At 38.8% G+C, this 21,932-nt stretch overlaps 1 protein-coding gene across 1 annotated transcript; it reads right to left on the bottom strand.

Moving 5' to 3' along the window:
• Nucleotides 1–5,408: 5,408 nt before the first annotated feature.
• On the bottom strand, nt 5,409–6,215 carry LOC124738186 (protein ANTAGONIST OF LIKE HETEROCHROMATIN PROTEIN 1-like). The gene has a single exon (XM_047248601.1). The coding sequence runs from the start codon at nt 6,213–6,215 to the stop codon at nt 5,409–5,411; it is 807 nt and encodes a 268-aa protein (XP_047104557.1).
• Between the last annotated feature and the right edge of the window lie 15,717 nt (nt 6,216–21,932).

Raw genomic sequence — 21,932 nt, 5'->3', positions numbered from 1 at the left:
ACGCAACCTTTCGTCTTTCTCTTATTCCTGTGATATATTCCTCAGATGCCCTTTAATCTTATCCTCATATTCCACCCTTTTCATATATAACAAATGTATTTCTCGAGAATCCGACAAATCTTGATTCTCCTGGTTCATCCCCAATGGCAATCTGGACAGCGCGTCCGCTACTACGTTGTCTTTACCAGGTCTGTAATGTATCTCATATTGGTATTCCTGAAGAACTATAGTCCAATGAGTGAGTCTGCCATATGTTAATCTGCTGCTTTTCATAAAAGATAAAGCCTTGTAGTCTGTGTATATTTTTGCTTTTCTACCCATTAAATAGTATCTGAACTTTTTGAAGGCCATACTATGGCCAATGCCTCCTTTTCAGTAACAGTGTAGTTACGCTCGCATTTTGTCAACAACCTACTCGCGAATCCTATAGTTCGATGTTCTACCCCCTCTTCCGTCGCTGTCATTTGGAATAGGTGGGCACCAATTCCAAAGTCCGAACTATCTGCTGACAGACAAAATTCTGTGTCCAGTTTAGGGTGGTTTCTTTTATGTCATTGAACTCTTTCTGACACTGCTCTGTCCACACCTAAGGTACATTCTTTCCGGTTAAATTATGCAGTGACCTTGCATTTAATACCTGTTTCTTCACGAATTTTCGGAACAAATTACACAAACCGAGAAATGACTTTATTTGTTTCTTATTTCTTGGCTGTGGGAATTCTTTGATAGACTCCAGTTTCTTAGAATTCGGCTTAATACCCTCTGCTGCTATAACATGCCCTAAGAATTGTACTTCGCTCTTTCCGAATTCGGACTTAGTTAAATTCACGGTAACATTGCCCTCTTGAAATGCTTTCAACGCGTCTTCCAGAATCCTATTGTGCTCTTGCCAATCACTGGCAGCAATCAGGGTGCCGTCCACATAAACGGTGATTCTAGACAATAATTCTTCTCCCAGTATGTTATCCAACAGCCTTATGAACGCTGCTACCGATATATTCAGTCCAAATGGGAGAACTTTGAAATGACAACACCTGCCTCTATATAAAAAAAAGCTGTGTACTGTTTAAATTTCTCAACCAATTTTATTTGCAAGTACCTGGCAGTCATATCAAGGCTAGATAATTTACTGGTCCCTTCGAACTTTTGCAATAATTCTTTAAGAGATTCTGGTCTATCATTCTGAGGCTCTATTATCTTATTCAATATCCTAGCATCCAAGGTTACTCTCACTGAACCATCTTTCTTTGTCACATATACTAACGGATTGCAATATTGACCCGTCGATCTTTCGATAATTTGCAATTTTATCATCCTTTGTAATTCTTTTTCTATTGCCTCCCTTCTTGTCAAAGGTATCACATGGGGTCTCAGTTTGAATGGTTGGTGCGGTTCGACTTTAAACTCATAAGGTTCTCCTTTCATTAACCCAGGTCTATTTGAAAATACTTTCTGATACTTTACCAGCAACTCTCCAAGTTCTTTTGTTGCACCTTGGTGCAATTTAGATTTGATATCTTCTACTGACCATTCTGCCTCAACTGGCTCTCGTCTCTCTTTCCTACAGTCACTCCCCTTCGTATCTGCTTCCCATTGGAAGCACTCACGCATTATTTTCAGGTAGAATTTTCCCTGCGCCTTCTCTTTAGCTTGAATGGCCCTGCCAAACTTAAACTCGTTTCTAGTACCATTTACCGTCAGGATCACACTACCCCTTTTTAAATCTACAACAGCTGCATGGTCTACCAATAAATCCATCCCTAATATAAGCCCTACGCAAAGGTCAGGTACCACTATAGCATTAACTTCTATTACAGTTCCTTGAAATCTCGCTTCCAATAACGCTTGGTTTTTTATTACCTTACTTATTCCTCCTACTGCACCCATGACTCTAACTCCTTGTAACGGTAACATCGGTACCTCTTCCTGGTCTCTTATTTGGTCATAAAGTCTCTCTGCTATGGCGCACAACTCACTACCTGTATCAATGACTGCTACTGCTTCGATACCATTAATATCCACTTCTATTATCGGTTGATACTCTTCACTACTCACCATTTCATCTCCCTCTAAAAGAGTTTCTTTAATATCGCACCAATCCTCTTTTATTACCCTTTTGATCTGTATTGGTCCACTGTTCATTTGAGTTCGTGCTCGGACCCCACACGAACTCCCCTCTAGTTTTCCCGCTCGGTAATTTCTCTTTCTGGACCTCTTCCGGTTCTGCCACCCTCATATCTCTCTCCTTGTTCTTCGTACCGTCTATTACCATGGCTGTTCGAACCTCCTCGGTTCCAACATCTTCTACCACGTCTGTTATGCCCGTTATCAAGCCTCTCGTTATCCCCCATGTTATTGTGATTCCTGTTACGCTCTCTCTAGCTCTCATTTTCCCTTGACCTCAAATTTACACCTCTCCAGTCGTTACTGGATGTTTCCTCCCCTGATAAAGCATCTAATTGGTGCTTGTAATATGTCCTCAGTTTTCTTTTTAGGTGTGCCTATCAGCTTTTCTTGCACAGATATCGGCAGTTTCACCAACACTACTGCAATGAGATCTTCCTCACTCAGTGGATTATCTAAATACAAATTTTTTTCACAGAAACTCTGGAAATAATCTTTGTAACTATCGTACCTACTCTCAAGAAAATTTCTCCCTTGAAAGATACTATTACATACATTACCTTGTGTACTATTAGACTAATATTTGTCCAAAAATTTCTTAATAAATTCGTCATAAGTTTGGAATGCTTCTCCTGCTCTCATTCCCCACGACAGAGCGTCCCCTTCCATTCTCCTAGTTACACAACCTAGTTTTCTTCTGTCATCCCAATTTTCTGGCAAAACCCCTTTAAATTGCTTTATAAATGCTTTGGGATGTAACTTCCCTCTCGCATCGAAATTATGGAAAGTACACACCCTGAGATAGTGGTCCTCATTATTAATTTTTCCACTATTATTACCTGTTTCCATTAGATTTTTAAATTTAGCATCTAATTTCTTTTCTACCTTTTCAACAAAGATATCAGTGCCCCTGTTTGTAAAATCACTGACTTCTTGCTGAATACTAGCTACCCGGTCAGATATCTCTTTAGTATTATTCTCTACCAAATCCGACAATTCTGACTTTACTTCCTCCACTCTCTCGTTTACTTTGGATATTTCCCCTTTTTGCTTTTCAATCTCCTTAGTAACATACTTATCAAAATTGTGATACTTTGTTTAAGTTCACTGATATCTCTACTATGATGCACTATTGCAGTCTCACTTATGGTTATCCTCTTTGACAAATCACTTGCTACTGTTTTCTGCTTTTTTACTATTGTTGATATCCTTCCCTCTATTTCGGAGAATTTATTGTCAACTTTTTTGATATACTCATCTAGCCTATTAGTATTTTTCTTAATTTCCTCTATTTTCTTACTCAACGCTTTGTTACCATTCATTATAGCTATCAACATTTCCCTGATGCCCATTTCTTCACCTCTACTCTGTATAGCTTCCGGTATTGTGTTTGCACCCTCTCTAACAACGTTTCCAGTGGGAGACAAAGCCCCTGTTTCTGCCGTTTCTAAAGTTTCTGCCATCTTTCCCTGCTCATCATTCCCTACTACACCAACCATTTCACTTTCCGGTAGCTCTTTAGACCTAGCAAGTGTTAACAATTCATCACTACTCTCCACTAAATTTGCGTAGGCTTGGGCCATATTTTGCTCTATATTTTCTGTTAAGTCACTCTTTTAACGTTTTTCCCGTTTCTCAACAACATACCCTTCTGCACCCGAATCTCGAATCTATCACCCCTAGAATGCTTAAAGTCCGACTTACGTTAGGTAAATTTCATTGTTCTCCAGCCGTGGCATTAATTTGAGGCTGGCTCGTCCCCTGCGTCCGAGCGTCGAACTCCGAACTGCCGCGAGCGCGACTCCGGCGCACCCCTGTTAGGCCGCTCGCTCCTTCGATCTGCCTGCCGCGAGTTGCTCCTCTATCTGTGGCGGTCCTTGCCACGTCCGTTGCTGCCGCCTCCTTTTCCTCGACGTCTTCCCGACGATCGATCGTACCACTCGCGACCGCGAAATGTTCGTAATCTTAAGACGCGATTTTTCCACAACACGACTTTATTGCGTTTCGCGACACCAATTACGCACTGCGCGTCGCGTACCGCTCACTTTTAATGTTGCTACCCTCTACCCGTTGTACGTTCACTATTCACTTCCTGCTTGCGTTTCAGTCACTTGAAATCACTATTACTTGCTGTTCGTAACACTTTTTACAAGTTGGCACTCTCGAATGCAAATTTGGTATCTTCAATAATAATATTCTTGATAGTATTCGTCCGCTCACGCAATTTTATCGGCATGGACGCCAAGTGCAAACTTTGCATCTGTATTCTTAATGCTCTTCCTCTCGCACAGCTTTATTCCACCGAAATGGATGCCAATTGCAAGATTTGGCACTGTCTTGTTAATGCTCTTCATGACGCAGTTTTATTCCCCCGCAAGGGATGCCAAATGCAAGACCCCTTGCTTCTAAACTGATACTGTTATTACTCAGCTTAGGCGCGAGTCCGTAGAGGATGGTATATGTGATGTACAGTATAACTGGTCAGCATTTCCACCCGGAATTTGCGAGTGTAAGTCGGACCTTCCTTGATCTGCCTTGATGGGTCGTGTCGTCGGATTTCCTCCTACCTGTGCGCGGTGCAGCTCTCGTAAATATCGTCCTGTGCAGATTCTTCATTGGCGCATTGGCTGTCTCTGTCGGTGGAAGCTAATTAACTGAAATTGTTGTCGATCAACATTGGGGTATCTATTTACTCGAAATTAACATTGAGAATGCTGTAATATCACTTTTATTCCTATTAGATCACTAATGAAATATTCATGTCACAAACTACTCGTAACCGAGAGCATGGCGACCATCGAACAAGACAGGAAGAGCTCTTAACGCCGACTATCGACTTTGGCGCACAGTCCGTATTTCTTACTACTTTCGTCACAGTTCGTGGATTTCCGATCAAGTTCGTACTTACTAAGATATGCGTTTGTTAATGAACAGGTTTGAATTTTAACGAGGCAAAATTATGATAAATAGCTTTAAACATCCAGAGGCTCCTCCTAGTATTCATGTTGTCATAAATGACTTTAATTATTAAATATAAATAAACAAAATCGGTGACTTTCGCGCCAAGATGGCGGTACTTCCCGTCATGTATACTTCCCAGGCTAACGCTTGTTGCTACGCTCCAGTGCCGAGCTCCACCCCACTACATGCGACATATGGTCACTTCGTCACCCAGCCAGACAGCGTGGCAAATGCTCTCCAATTCATGGCCAGCTACGGACTACAGCACTTCCTAACTGTCAATAAGAGACAATAATTTATTAAAACTGATAAAAATGTCTTCCTCACGTAAGAGGCACCTTACAGGGTCCACCAGTAGGGGAATTAAAAAAATCTTTGAACTGTTCCCTCACAATAAAAGCAGATGATGTAGAGGAACTACCTTGTCCATCTACTTCCTGCAGCCAGAGGGTCCCATTTGCTGCTTCTTGTTGTGCAGGAATATTTTCTTTAATGTAGTTATGCAAAATACATGTCGTCATAACTATCCTCTCCACATTCTTTGGCATTGCGATAATTCTCCTTAAAAAAATTCTAAATTTATGAGCTAATTGCCCAAACGCATTTTCGGAGACTCGACGAACTGTGGACTGCCTGGCATTAAAAGCAGTGATGCTAATATCTCCACTTGCTTGATTTTTCGGATACAGTATTAATAAATAATGTTTTAATGGTAAGGCTTCTTCACCAACAATAACATGTGGCACTACAACACCAGTACCAGGAAGTCTCTTATCTTCTGGCACTTGCAATTTGCCAAGTTCCAAAGCTTTCCCCAACTTGGAATGGGCAAATATGCTGCAATCACTATTTTTACTGTAAGACCCAATGTCTACGATTATGAACTTATAGTTTACATCAGATAGTGCAAGAATAGTTATAGGATATGCTTGTCTGTAATTAAAAAACTGGGATCCACTGTTTGGAGGAGCCACAATCGCAACATGTTTCCCATCAATTGCACCTATACAATTGGGGAAGTTCCAGACATCCCACAACTGTTGTGCTATGCATTGCCAGTCTTCTTCTGTTGGAGTTGGAATTACTTCAGGTAGAATTGTATCAATTATAGCCTGGCAGCCATCTTTCATTATATAATGGACAGTTGAATGTCCAAGTCATAAGCTGAACGCCATTGTCAGAAAGGAGTCACCAGTTGCCCAGTACCTGAAAGACATTAGCCATGATTGAACAGTCATATAGGAAAGTTATCTAGCATAACTTACAATGTATACAACTTTTCACAATTTGCTGTATATGACAGAACATGCATGTACATTAGTACACAAATTGAATTTTCAAAAGTTTTGAAGTTCCATGCTTCCCATCTGTTGTCACAGTTTATCTGTAGTGCACTTGCACTGTATGACAAATACATTACATCCTAGATTCCACAGAAGCCTATATATATGTGCAAACACAACGGAAAGCTAGAAAGTTGTTTCAATAGCAAAACTTTCTGTAACAGGTATGAAGAAGTATCTGCTTCTTTACATTGAGCCAACCAAAGCATTCACTTACAAACTCAGACCAATTTCTAGTTCAGATGGTGGAGCTTTAGCGAGTGTAATAGTGGCCTTCACAGAGTTAACAAATATTACATCAAGTACAGTGTGGGACTTACGCATAAAACTATCCTATATTGGTTCAAATGGCAAAAATTTATAAACTGACAACAAGAGGTATTGTATAACACCACTTATTTTTCGCAAAGTACTTCTTGAGAACTAAAACTGTATTAATACACAGGGTGGGGAAAAAAAAGAAACAGACGCAGGTACTTGTATTTTGCTCACAGTTTCACATGTGGAATAGCATTAATTAAAACTGTACAGTAACTTAAGTCTGTGTGGTGACAAAATTTAAAAATATGTTTAATACAAGTAGTTTACGACAAACTGTGTATAACAGAAGTGACAGCAACAACACTTTCATGGAAATGCCCAACCGATTTTACCTTAAACACAACATCAACTTCTGCCATGGTGATATTGGTTGTCTGAACCTCGAGGCCTCCTTTGTAATCGTGGAATGGATCTTATTTAACAAGAAAAAAAACTGCTGTTTCGACATTCTAAAATACTTGAAGAAGGACTGTTCCTCATCTTCCAGCTCCTTTTATAGTGTATGGAACTCTCCGACGCTGTATCTACGTTTCAACATATTTCTAACCAACATCCTCCTCCGCTGCAATTTTTCTTCCTCATCAAGTGCTATCGCAATTACTGCTAAACTTCTTAAATTGAATTTGGGCATCTTCGCGCTTCCAGTAGTTCCTTCGTCAGTCGTCACACAAACACCAAATAAACAAAGCCGCACTGGTGAGAACCTTCTGTGACGTCACAGGACGTTACGCTGACGTTCCTGGTTGTGCAAATGCTCGGACGATTTTGTGGCAATTTATGTTCCGTGATGTGACGGAGACGTTCCGTTAAGTGTGAATAGACCTGTATGTTAGTGGCAAGAAACAATCAACGCCTTCTCTGCGCGATAGCAATGGAGATACTATAGAAGACAGTGCTGATAATGCAGAGTTACTAAACACAGCCTTCCGAAATGCCTTGACAAAAGAAGACGAAGTAAATATTCCAGAATTCTAATCAAGAACAACTGCCAACATGAGTATCGTAGAAGTAAATGTCCTCGAAGTAGTGAAGCAACTTAAATCATTTAATAATAGCTCTATACTTAACAATCATATACAACCGTTCGCGCGGCGAAAGATCCGCACCCAAAGACTGGAAAGTTGCACAGGTCACACGAATATTCAAGAAAGGTAGTAGGAGTAATCCACTAAATTACAGGAGCATATCGTTAACGTCGATATCAAGCAGGACTTTGGAACATATATTGTGTTCGAACATTATGAATTACCTCAAAGAAAAAAATGGTCTATTGACACACAGTCAACATGGGTTTAGAAAACATCGTTCCTGTGAAACACAACTAGCTCTTTATTCACAGTAAGTGTTGAGTGCTATTGACAAGGGATTTCAGATCGATTCCGTATTTCTGGATTTCCGGAAGGCTTTTGACACTGTACCAGACAAGCAGCTCATAGTGAAATTGAGTGCTTATGGGATATCGTCTCTGTTATTTGACTGGATTTGTGATTTCCTGTCAGAGAGATCACATTTCGTAGTAATTGACGGAAAGTCATCGAGTACAACAGAATTGATTTCTGGCTTTTCTCAAGGTAGTGTTATAGGCCGTTTCCTGTTCCTTATCTGTATAAACGATTTGGGAGACAATCTGAGCAGCTGTCTTCTGTTGTTTGCAGATGACGCTGTCGTTTATCGGCTAATAAAGTCATCATAAGCTAAAAAAAACTGCAAAACGATTTAGAAAAGGTATCTGAATGGCGCTAAAAGTGGCAGTTGACCCTAAATAACGAAAAGTGTGAGGTCATCCACATGAGTGTTAAAAGGAAATCGTTAAACTTCGGTTACGCGATAAATCAGTCTAATCTAAAAGCCGTAAATTCAACTAAATACCTAGGAATTACATTTACGAACAATTTAAATTGGAAGGAACACACAAAATGTTGTGGAAAAGGCTAACCAAAGACTGCGTTTTATTGGCAAGACACTTAGAAAATGTAACAGACCTACTAAGGAGACTGCCTACACTACGCTTGTCCATCCACTTTTAGAATACTGTTGTGCGGTGTGGTATCCTTACCAGATAGGACTGACTGAGTACATCGAAAAAGTTCAAAGAAAGGCAGCATGTTTTGGATTATCGCGAAATATGGGAGAGAGCGTCACAGAAATAATGCAGAATTTGGGCTGCACATCATTAAAAGAAAGGCATTTTTTGTTGCCACAGAATCTTCTCACGAAATCCCAATCACTAACTTTCTCCTCCGAATTTTGTTGACACCGACCTACATAGGAAGGAACGATCTCCACGATAAAATAAGGGAAATCAGAGCTCGTACGGAGAGATATAGGTGTTCATTCTTTACGCGCGCTACACGAGATTGGAATAATAGAGAACTGTGAAGGTGGTTCGATGAACCCTCTGCCAGGCACTTAAATGTGATTTGCAGAGTATCCATGTAGATGTAAACGTAGAATTTGACAGAGCACTAAACGACCTAAGTCGAAACAAGGCCTCGGAAGTGGGCAACATTCCATTAAAATCACTGATAGCCTTGGGAGAGCCAGCCTTGACAAAACTCTACCATCTGGTGAATAAGATGAACGAGACAGGCGAAATACCTTCAGACTTCGAGAAGAATAAAATAATTCCAATACCAAAGAAAGCAGATGTCGAGAGGTGTGAAAATTTCCAGACTATCAGTTTAATAAGTCACAGCCGTAAAATACTACCATGAATTCTTTACAGATGAATGGAAAAACTGGTAGAAGCCGACCTTGGGGAAGATCAGGTTGGATTCCTTAGAAATGTTGGAACGCGTGAGGCAATACTGACCCTACAACTTATCTTAGAAAATATATTAAGGAAAGACAAATCTATGTTTCTAGCATTTGTAAATTTAGAGAAAGCTTTTGACAATGTTGACTGGTATGTGCTCTTTCAAATTCTGAATGTGGAGGGGTAAAATACAGGAAGCGAAAGGCTGTTTAGAATTTGTACAAAAACCAGATGGCAGTTATAAGAGAGGAGGGGCATGAAAGGGAAGCAGTAATAGAGAAGGGAGTGAGACAGGGTTGTAGCCTATCGCCGATGTTTTTGAATCTGTACATTGAGCAAGCAGTAAAGTAAACAAAAGAAAAATTTGGAGTAGGAAGTAAAATCCATGGACACGAAATAAAAACGGCGAGGTTTGCCGATGACATTGTAATTCTGTCATAGACAGCAAAGGACCTGGAAGATTCATGCCAAGAACAATACCAAATTGATATTCTCCTGTCACTAGCATCGCCACATGTAACCTCCCCCTTCCTAATTGGCCTACTGGATTGCGATATAACTGACTCTGATCGCATGTGCGTAATGAAATTTTTACAGCGAGTATGGCTATCGTTACCGAAGGAAAATAACACTGGTTAGTCGGAGGAAAATGTACAACAGATCCTTCTAAATGAAGAATCTATTCTAAACTTAAGCTAAATACTGATGATAATTTTGAAATGGGTGGAATATAGTGCAATCGCTCGCAAACTGCACAGGGGGAAAAGGTGTCACATAAGATTTACTACAAAATTTGCTGATAGAACAAAGAAAACACTGATTAGCTAAAAAGGGGACATTTAACGGTCGCCAGCCCCAAGGCAATGAATCTCCAGAACCTGAAGAAAGGTAATGGCAAAGAAATTTAAGCAAATAATCACTGGCATGGCAACAGAAACTTGTCATGCTTTTCCACAGCACAACAGTTCACAAAAAAAAAAATGAATCAGAAAGCACTGAGTTTGCAGTTACTTATTCTGAAATAGTAAATTATGAAAGTAAAGTTAAATGACTGGCTTAAGCTAAACTCTGTTATGTAAAAAACGATTTCAGTAACCTCGGTGTAATACAACGCAAAATTTAGAAAAGGCAAGTAATTTCGGTTTGATTGTTGAAAGTCTGAATTTAATTTACTCTAAGCAAGTGAGCAACTGATTTCACTTTTAAAATAACAACAATAAGATCCATACCAAGCCAACAGAAATCACTAACTGAACTAAATACAGAATAAATGAAATATACACTCTTGATTTGTGTTGTATCTTTAGTTATTAGTTTTGCCAGTAAAATTTTATTTTACTTTAAATGAATGGAGTTAATACGCAAAGCTGCGAATTATTTAAACCTCTGTTATGCAATTCAGGAATGAACAGTTACTGAGGCAGAAAATTGAGACTGAAAAGTGGTCATTAGTAAAGACACAAAACTGGCAGTAAATAGTTAATCAATTTTCACCTTTTATGACACTTGGTGAATGCATAGAAAGGACAGGTACCCTGCCTGGTAATAATGTCTGAGGAGAATGACCAGACAGCTGCTGTACAAGTTTTAACTATTAGAGGTTATTATTCATGTTAGTCAAACTTTGTGAAAGAAATTCAACTGGATAAAGCCTCTACAGTCCTATATCTGTCAGTTAGCAGTCTCATGCTCTAGTAGCTGCGCAGACGACTAAGAATGCAGCTGATGACAATGCTGACCAGACCCTGTTGCTGCTGCTGCTGTTTGAGAACCCAGAGTCCTCTCCAGAGCCACGGATAATTATGGGACAGCCAATAGTTAGAACTGCAGCTTCCTCCTCCTGTTAACTCCTACCGTACTCTCAATACTTGCGGTTTAATGAATTAGACGCACCTACGCTGTCGCGATCATAGCTGCACCCTGCATCTGCGGGAGCGTCCAACAAATACTTCCGCACTCTTTCATGACTGAATCTGCTCTGCATCCTCTCTGCACACAATGCGACAGAGACTCTCCATACGCAAAGATAAACAATGGCACAGCTACTGCCATTTCGTTGTTGCTACCGATATATTTAAATAAAGTTCCCTTAGCTATTGCCCAGCAATTTACAAAATTTTCATTATATTTACAATCAGTTGTATAGAATCAGAAATAAATACCCTATTACATGGAATACATATTAAATATAGTTTCTGTAATACAGCTTACAGATTCAAAGTCAGAAGTACAGTACAAGTTATCAACGGATATTAAACAGCGAAAATTTTGGATGGTGCAGAAGGTATTTTATCTACATTTTTGGTATTACCAACTACTGCAATGACGGAGAATCAATAACCTTTGACAGGCTCGCCCACGGAATGTGAATTTCAAAACGTTAAAGATGTTGCATATATCGGAGAAAACATGAGCAAAATAAGCAGAAAGGAACTTGCTGACCCAAAAAAGTTGTCTCGAATCTATTCCAAGACAATGGCTTTGCACCGACAGCTGTGAGGGCATCGATTTCTAAAAGATCACATTTGATCAGTAACGAATTGTATCAGTAGTTTTGAATTATGCACTTGGAAGTGACTTTTGTAGAATTCAAAGAGGTTCTCTATGAACACAAAAGAGCGCCTCTTCCAGACAGCGTCGAAAATACCGATACTGACCACAGTTCACGGGCATTAACGTCGTGACCTACGAAATCAGGACGAGAAGATGAAGATTTAGGGTACCAATCAGAATCAAATATGTAAGGCTTGGCAGCAAGTACCACTGGACATCAGAATACCTGTAGTTACATTGGCGAAGCAACATCGTAATTGCAATTTGAGAACGCTACAGAGGAAGAGAGAAACTTTAAGGTTAATGAGAAAGGACTTATTGAAGAGATGGGAAGCAAACATTCAAAGCGAAGTCGGTAAATTAACTCATTTAGTTAAATGGTTGTTCTACACATATGTTGAATCCAAAGAGGGTGCAGAGCACGTAGCAACAAAAACTTTTCAGCAAAGGGCAATAGCAACAAGTATGCAGTAGGAAGCAGAGAAGAGTGGTTATCAGTTCATGGCATCATCATCATGGCCAAAGCTGTTCAAAGCAAGATACAGAATACACCAACATCATGTCGACAAATACGTTTCTGAGTAAGAAGTGAGAGCACTTGAAGTTGTCTAGCTCTTCCAATGGCAGCTCAAAGCCCTGATTGCAACCTATGACAGAGATATTGTCATAAACACCGACGAGACTGGATGTGAATATCGTGTCAGTATAACATGTACATTGACACACTGAGACGAGAAAAAAACGTCTGTTGGCATTGGTAATGTGAATAATGTGACACACTCGTAAACTGCACAATATTCTGTCACTGCATCCAGGAAACTGCTGACGACAATGGAAAATTTGGTTTATTGGTCTCTCAAGAAGTTGAAGCTCTACAGAGGAAATTTGCAAACATTTTCGTTATGTGATCAAAATTGGGGAAGTTGGCCTCCCAACTATATCAATCATATTTGGATCACAGTTTGAAATCTCATGTGCCGCAAAATAAATTTTGCCTGATACTCAATTCATAGGGTGGCCAAACCTACATGATGTGCTATGACTGGACTTTTGTAGATAATGATGCTTAACTGACTTGCACTGTGAAATTGTACTACCGTAATGTATCTTTCTTTGTCAGTCATGTAACTTTTACTTTTGCCAACAGGTAAAGAATTTCATTGCACATCTTAAAAATCATGTGACATCACATCAGAACAGAGAATTACAAAATAAGATTGATCTGATAGAAATTCATGCATTGGTCCATAATTAGCTGCCACACCTGTCTTTTGATATGCTTTTATGTGTTTCATACCCAACCAAAATTAAAATGCAGCTGATCTGTGTTTAGCAATGTGAATCAGATATGTTTTCCATGAACAGTGTCAAAGGGTTGAGATTTCGTTCATGTCTTATGCATGGTGTGAGAAGTATTTACATTTTGCCTATTTAGAAGGTAAGTTTCACCCACTCTACGAGAATACTCGTGAGTAGATGATCAGTTAGGATTCCACAAAAATACACTTCAAATGCATTTTTGTGCCATGTATCACAATGAAAGTAACTGTAAATATGTTATACACAGTATACTTATTTCATTATTAGTCACACCTCATAACGTTTTACTTAAAAAAGGGCAAAGAAAATTATTCCATTTATCAGAAAATCATGAGAGACACCAAAAAGAAAAACTCTAATGAAAAAAAGCCATGACCAGGAATCAAACATGGACCAGTGGTTATGTAGTCTAGCACCTAGACCACTCGATTGTCAACCTTGCACTGCTAGACGGGTACCAAGCTACAACATGAAAATAAAAAATGTTAAAAACTCGAATGTTATTAACTTTTGACCCCATATTACAATAATAAAAAATGTTTGTTTTCAGCTGATCTTTCGCTGCATAGCACTGAACATATAATTTCCAATCATCAAATTTGAACTCAATTATTTTTCAAAAACTAGAGCACGTCTAGCAAACAGTCTAAACATATGCCTCTTTATTTTCGATGTAGCACATCCTTGTAAAACTTGATCAAAATTGTCGATAGACACATTAGATTCTCCCCTTGTCAACAAAGGAAACTGGCGCTGAAGGCTTCTGAAGATGGTCTGGTTTCTGATTGAGTGTTAATTAAAAGGAAACCTCACATTGCCGGATTTTGTGTCTCACACTGGATTTTCATTTGCTTGGGTATGGATCTTCCAAACACCGACCGATCAAACTGTTTCTTACAGCTGGTTAACCAGTAAAATGTGTGCTACCATCCTTTACAGAAAAAGAATGTCGTTCTTTCTCTCTCTGTTACTTCGACAAATGAGGTGCACTACATTGTTACTGTCGGTGTCTCCTCCTAACTTATGATCTATTTACGTGAGTCAGTGCTGACGGGTCTTACATTGCATACACATTTGCTTTTTGCACAGCCGAAATATTTGGTGGTGTACTATAGGACTGCACGTTCTCTATCTGTTTTTGAGGTGTTTATCTCTAGTTTTTCAGCGCTTTCTGGGAAAACGGCCAGCTTTCTACATTATGAGTTCAGTGCCACCTGCTAAAGTGAGCTATCTTCCTAATTCCATTTCCAGATCGTATATGTTTTCGCCAGGAGTTCGTTCCACTGGATATACTGTCTGTGTTTCTATACAAAGCCCAACATCCTGCGGCTGTGCCACAAGGCAATAGTCGTTGCCCAGTGGGCCATTGATCCTCGAGCCTTTGTCCAGTGGTCTTCCAAGGACTGGCACTGAGGGGTGGCAGACTGCATTGCTTCAGGCGATTTGCGCGTCTTTTCACAGTCCAGCTACTTTCAACGCTTTCTTGCTTCCATAGGGCATTAAAATTCTAATTACGGGAGAAGAGTGGTAAGGCTGCATTTACCAGCAGTCACTAGTACTGTTGTTTAACATACATTTCAGGGTGTCAGTTAAGTCTTCCAATCAAATGAGATTCATTTTGTGGATCTGCACATGTTATGAGACTGTTTCCAGAAAAACAGTCCTGTAGCAAGATCAAATTAACTCATATAACAAAGGGCACTGTTATACTAGCATATTCTAACGAGATATCTGCGCTCTAAAGTTATTTCTGGCAATTCCTCGCCTAACTTCAATTAATTATAGGTATCTGAAATTGCACTCACCTTACACAAAGGAGCCAGTGAAGTTTCACAGAATACTTAACCTTAAACAGTCAGAGTAACTGAAGAAATGCACCCATCTCATTATTCACATAACTTTAATTTCTGGTAGTATATAGATAATCAGCAGTCTTAATTTTGCCTTCCAGTCTTGTGAATGCACAATAATACCTCATCTATTTAGTGGGCTGAAATATACACTGAAACTCTTTCATAACACATTTGAGCCTCAATTCACACAAATGGTATCTTTGCCAATTTCAACTTCTTAGCAAATAATTATCAGATGATCTATCTACAGAGGAAAACTAAGAGAGATAGTAAAATACTAGGAAGCTGAAATACAAAATTAAATTAAGTTCAATACACAATTACAATCACTTGAATTCGTCAAGTAGTAACATATCAATGTACAACAAAACAGGCCAGGGGAGATAGTGTATAAACATATCTCCACTGTGATTGTTTGAACTGAAGGCTACAGTTCACTACATCATTAAATAAAGTTTGTCACTATGAGCTTAAAATATTCATGACATAAAACTGAGAGCTGAATACCTCTTCCCCAAACTGCAAACTAGTGAAACATAACATAAATACAGGTACAGGTGAGCTAGATGTGCAAAAAGTGTGTTAAATAACAGTAGCCTATATATGTGATACACTTGTAGCAAACTCGTCTCAGGCAATCGCACATGTACACTGTAAACAATCAGTATGAAATAACTGCTAAATTAAGAGCAGTTTGACAAATGTGAGCCAGCAGACAAACGTAATCAAACAAAAGAAAAAGTCAAATAACAGGCAGCAGAGGCATAATAACATATTAGCAAATAATTCGAAAAAACTTTTTACAGAATTTACTTTGTTCGTTTAGCAACCAATATGGTTAATTTTTCCACTATTAAAATAATCATCTGATGATGACCTGCTCAGAAGTTGAAACTAGCAGTATTACCATTTGTGTGACCCGAGGCTGAAATATATAATTTAAAAAATCGTTTAAGACAGCTTTTGCTCTAAGGCAGTGTACCTAGTCTGCTGATATTTACAATTCATTGAGATATAATTTACTGCTGTGTGATTTGAGGCAGACTTTGCTTAAAACAGTTACTGATTTAATGCTTAAAAGTAATGTTTTAGCAAGGAAATGTGCATTTCTATTTATTATGTGAATAAGCTAAATAGGAATGGTATAGTTCCTTATGGGAGTTGATGTTTTTGGATACAAGTTCAAAGTTGCTATAGAACGACAAGAGGTGAAAACTTGAGATACTAGTGTTGCATAAAATAAGGAAAAGGCAATCACTTACCTATAGCAGACCGATTCATGGAGCACACTGACAGAAAAATGTACTAACACAATCTTTCGGATACTAACTCTTTTTCTAACAATAGCACACACATTCACACACACAACTGCGCAGGCATTCAAACACATACTCCGATGGCCACATCAGATGAGTTTTGCCATTGCCACAGAAATGTGCCCTTGTGGTTGTGTGTGTTAATGTGTGTTTCATTGTTAGAAAAAGAGTCTTCAAAATCTATTGCGAATGCTGTTTTCTGTTATGTGCAACTGTGTTCCGTGTATCAATCCACTACAAGTGAGTGGTCACCTTTCACTTATTTTACATATTGCTCCATCCAAGAATTTCCATTGTTGTTATACTGTTGATTTCAAGTAGGATAGCAATATTGTTCGTTTTGACACTGTTATATAGTTGGTTGCTGGCTGCAGCCACTTGCTATTAGTTAAGGCTGATTCACACTAGCCATCAACAGACCATCACACCACAACATGTCAACATCAGGATGTATTCACATTGGACGTTTCATCACATCAATCACCTTAGCCCAGTATCGAACAGTGAAAGTGAGATTACAAGATATTATCCATTATAGGAAAATCAGGAGTATAGTACTATAATTGAGGAATTTACGATGATATAGCTTATTACTGGCCAAAGCAAATTTCATTATGGATATTCTTGATGAATTTTGTACTCCAAATTTTTGAGAAGTTAAACAACATTTCAAAACCACGATATTTATTTGCTAGCAAAAAATATATACATAGAAACCTGTCAAACAATTTTTATAAGGGAATAGAGAGACCCTGTTTACCTTGTCCATTATGTTTTCTCCCATTTAACAAATAACACTTGTGTTCTTCTCCTTCAATAGAGCTCCCTTTGTCACTTAATTGAAGGTTATATAATGAAAATTGTTTCATCAATTTCTGTTCTTATTTATACATGAGGAGGTGTCAACTCTGTTTTGTTATTATAAAACTTAAATAATTTTACTCTTTTACATGTATGCCCCGCTTATGGAAGAACAGTCAATGGAATTTCCAATTAATCATGAAACATTTGCAATTTGGAGTGCTTACAAAGCAAAATAATAAAAATAAAGATTAAGAAGGCACAAAAGCACAAAATACGATACTATGACATAAGTGAGCTTGTGGAAAATATATTAGCGTCTGATTTTAGCAGACGACGACGCATTTCCGGCTCCCTTCGCCCACCTCCCCCCTCAGCCCACAAACGTCACAATAAGAACTTTCTTCTCGAGAAACTTTGAGTTGAAGTTCACAGCCTGTATGAATACTGCCATTGGGGGTGCATTGTGGAATGTTTTGATGTGAGGTGATGGAAATTGGTATTTTCCCTTTTGTTCGTTTAGTTTTATTTTCATATTCCATAGAAAATATTTGCGGCAATTATCCATGATGTGGAACATGGTAGGTTCACACATAATATGCTTTTTCTGTGTGAAATCGTGGCTATATGTGGGTCATTTATCAAATTCTATTATTTAAAATACTAGCTTACAACAAAATTTGATGGAAATAACTGAACCACGGCCATGCTACCTACTCAGAAAATTCTTTTATCCAATAACTGAGAAGGAAAGAGAAAACTGTGTCAGTATTTGTGAACTACGATTTATTTGTCTCATAACATACAAATGCTAGTCATTTCATTAGAATATAGCAGACAAGTTAATATATGCTTAATACAACTTCACTCATATATAACAACAGTTAGTAAGATAGATCAGTATTTATACATTAATGTAACATTTTTGTAAAATACTTCTATATTTACATAACAAAACAGTTGATAAACACATCTTGCTCAAATATTCAGTTCATCCTTCATTAAATCTTCACCTGAATAACACATATTCAGTTCATTCTTCATGAAATCTTCAATTGAATTGTAGCATCACTGAAGCAGAGTATCATTAGTGTCCTTTTCAGTGACTCTATGTTCATATTCAAAATCTTCATTGCTTTTAGCTTATTGGAAATTTTCATTATGATATATTGGGAAGTATAAGACATTAATTTAAACTATGGGCAGGGAGTATCTTTATTTCCTGTATTATAAGTGTGATCGAAACAGTTTTCATTGTATAGCTCTAAATTTCTATGAAAAAAATTATATCATAGATATACAGGGTGAGGACCATTAATAATTTCAGATTTTTAAATAAAGGGAAACATGATTTCCTTGGATGCACAGCACACATTTTTAAATGATTCTGTAATTTCAGTATGCACAATATGTTGCTTGAGTATTCCCAAAAAACAGTAACATACCTTATGACTGAATGGGAGAAGCTATGGTATGCAATTTTCCTTGTGTCCATGTCAGTGGTATTAGCTAATATTTGTAATGCAAATGTAAAGCTAGATTGTTTACTAGATGTTACACATAATTATTCTAGTTCAAATTTTTGTCTAGGTTTAATCTAAAAATTTCACAGAATCCACTTCGTCTGGAGTTTGATTTTTATGGTTTATTTTAATTTCCTGGAATGTTGACTGTTTTGCTTTGAACTGTGTCACGTGGATTTTTGGGATGTTCAGGCTTAATCCATTGAGCTGAAACCATATTTCTAAATGATCTATTTACAATGCAGACAGGCTTATTTTCTGACTCATTATCCTCATTTGATGCACATGCATCTTATACAAATAAAGCTGATGGGTCATTTGTATTCACTGGTATGGCATGAATGTAAATCAGAAATAAAATATGTCCTAAGATAGAACATTGAGGGACTCCTTGTGTTACTGTCTTCCATTTAGTAGAATAATTTATTGCATTTGTAGAGATAATCACTCTTTTCTTCTATTGTGTAGGCAGAAAGTAAGCCAATTTTGAACACTGCCAATAATTTCATAACTGTCAAGTTTATGGATAAAAAGTGCACGATTTACTGACCCAAAGGCTTTTGTGAACTCACAAAAAATCTGTGCAACTTTCTTCTTATTGTCAAATGATTTGTTACTCTTGTAAAAAATCTTGTTCATTGCGTCTGTAATGCTTTATCTACACTGGAAACTAAACCGGTTTTTCAAAATGATCTCATTTGCAGCAGCTTTTTTCGAATACGTTTGACAAGATTGGAAGAAGAGAGATGGGCGAATAACTTCCCATATCTACTCTTGATAATTTTTTCAACAACTGGTGTCCAATTATTCTACACAAAAATTAAACAATGGAAACTCCAGGTGGGAAAAGATATATTGTTACTTACCATAAAGAAAACACACCAAGTTGCAGACAGGCACGATTAAAACACTCTCATATGCAGCATTTGACCACAGCCTTTGTCAGTAAAGACACACACACACACACACACACACACACACACACACACACACACACACACACACACACACATACACACAAGGAAGCACACCTCACGCACACACGACAGCCAATTCCAGCACCTTGAGTCAGAATGAAACATCATGTTGGATGCAAGCAGCAATCTGGGGGGGGGGGGGGAGAAGGGGAAGAGATAGTAGTATATGGGTGGGGAGAGAGACGAATGCTGTCCGGGGACTAGGCACCAATAGGTGCAGTGTCAGGACTTTGTGGGGCTGGGTGGTGGGGAGAAAAGAACAAGAAAGGAGAGGAGGGGGAAATATGGGCGGATACATTGGCAGAGAGCTGCAAATAAACATGCTGGGAGACAAGAATGGGGATGAGATGATAAGACATAGGGGGTGGAAACTGTTGGGTGGAGGTTGTGGGGACAGTATGTTACTGTAGATTGAAGCCAGGATAATACAGGAGAATGTGTTGCAAGGATAACTCCCATCTGTGCAATTCAGAAAAGCTGCTGGTGGAGGGAAGGATCCAGATGGCTCAGGTAGTGAAGCAGCCATTGAAATCTAGTGTGTTATGTTCTGCTGCATGTTGTGCCACAGGGTGGTCTACTTTGCTCTTGGTCATAGTTTGGCGGTGGTCATTCATCCTGGTGGACAGATGGTTGGTAGTCATACGAATATAAAAAGCTGTGCAATGATTGCAGCAGACCTGGTAAGTGACATGGATGCTTTCTGAGGTGGCCTGACCTCTGATAATCCTGTGACAGGACTGGAATAGGAAGTGCGGGGTGGGTGGATTGGGTAGGTTTTCACCTGGGCCTTCCACAGGAATATGAGCCTTGTGGCAAAGGGCTGGGATTGGGAGTGGCATAGGGATGGACTAGGATGTTGTGTAGGTTGGGTGGGCTATGGAACACCACTTTAGGAAGGGTGGGAAGTATTTTGGGTAGGATGTCACTCATTTCAGAGCACAATGAGACCCTCAGCATACTAAACAAGGGAGTTTTGTCACTGCAGATATGCTGTCCTTGCGTAACCAGGCTATATGGGAGGGATGTTTTGGTGTAAAAGTGATGACAGCTTTCAGAATGCAGGTACTGTTGTTGGTTGGTGGGTTTAATGTGGACAGGGGTGCAGATGCCGCCATCAGAGAGGAGGAGGTCAATATCTAGGAAGGTGTCACACTGGGGTGAGGAAGACCATGTGAAGGAAATGTGAGGGAAGGGGTTAGGGTTGTGAAGGAATGATGATAGGGAGTCTTGGCCGTGGGTCCAGATCATGAATATATCAAAAATGAACCTGAAGTAGACTAGGGATTTGGTATTTTGGGAGGCTAGGAAGGTCTCCTCTAGATGACATATAAAAATGTTGGCATAAGAGGGTGCCATGTCGTTGCCAATGGCTGTGCCATGGATTTGTTTATATACCTTCACTTCAAATGAGAAGTAATTGTGGGTTACTAACTTTATCATAATCTGTTGCAATGTTCCTTGATATGGGAATTTGTCTTTGCTCTGTACTTGTCATTTACTGACCTTCTGTTTATCACATCGTTTATAACAAGTTTAGAAGCTTTGTAGATGTCTAGCTGTTCAAATGATGTTTCTTGTCTCACTGTAAATTTATTCCTCGTTGCTGTTTCAGAGACAATTTGTCTTCACGTGTCTGAATACAACTTTGTGGTCCCAGCTGCATTCATCATGTGAAGCTTCTCCCAAACACAATATGTTATTCAGATGTTTACTCTTTGCTGAGGTTGGATTCCTGGATGTACATCAATTTTTGCATTTGGTACTCCAACCTTTTTAGGATTTCATACCTCAGTTGATAAAAAAGGAAGCCTTATAGGCTCATTGTGTTGCTATCTGTCCAACTGTTAAGAGCCCTTTTTCTCAGGAATGGGTAGGTCTATCAAGTTCAGATTTATGTCACATATTAAAGTCACTTGGCGCTGTAAGTCATTGCAATCAAAGAGATATGGTCATTTATGCCACATACTTTGATACTCGCAAACTTATGCATCAAAACTTATAAGTACTTCTCTTTAGCCTAAAATCGTGAAATTTTGTGCGGAGTAAGGTTTCACAGTCTAAGTTAAGAAAAAAATCCGAAACCTG

Source organism: Schistocerca piceifrons, chromosome 1 (assembly GCF_021461385.2).
Source record: "Schistocerca piceifrons isolate TAMUIC-IGC-003096 chromosome 1, iqSchPice1.1, whole genome shotgun sequence".
In the NCBI taxonomy this organism is placed as follows: Eukaryota; Metazoa; Arthropoda; class Insecta; order Orthoptera; family Acrididae; genus Schistocerca; species Schistocerca piceifrons.
Note: the sequence above shows the minus strand (reverse complement) of the source record. Positions and strands in the feature narration are given on the sequence as shown.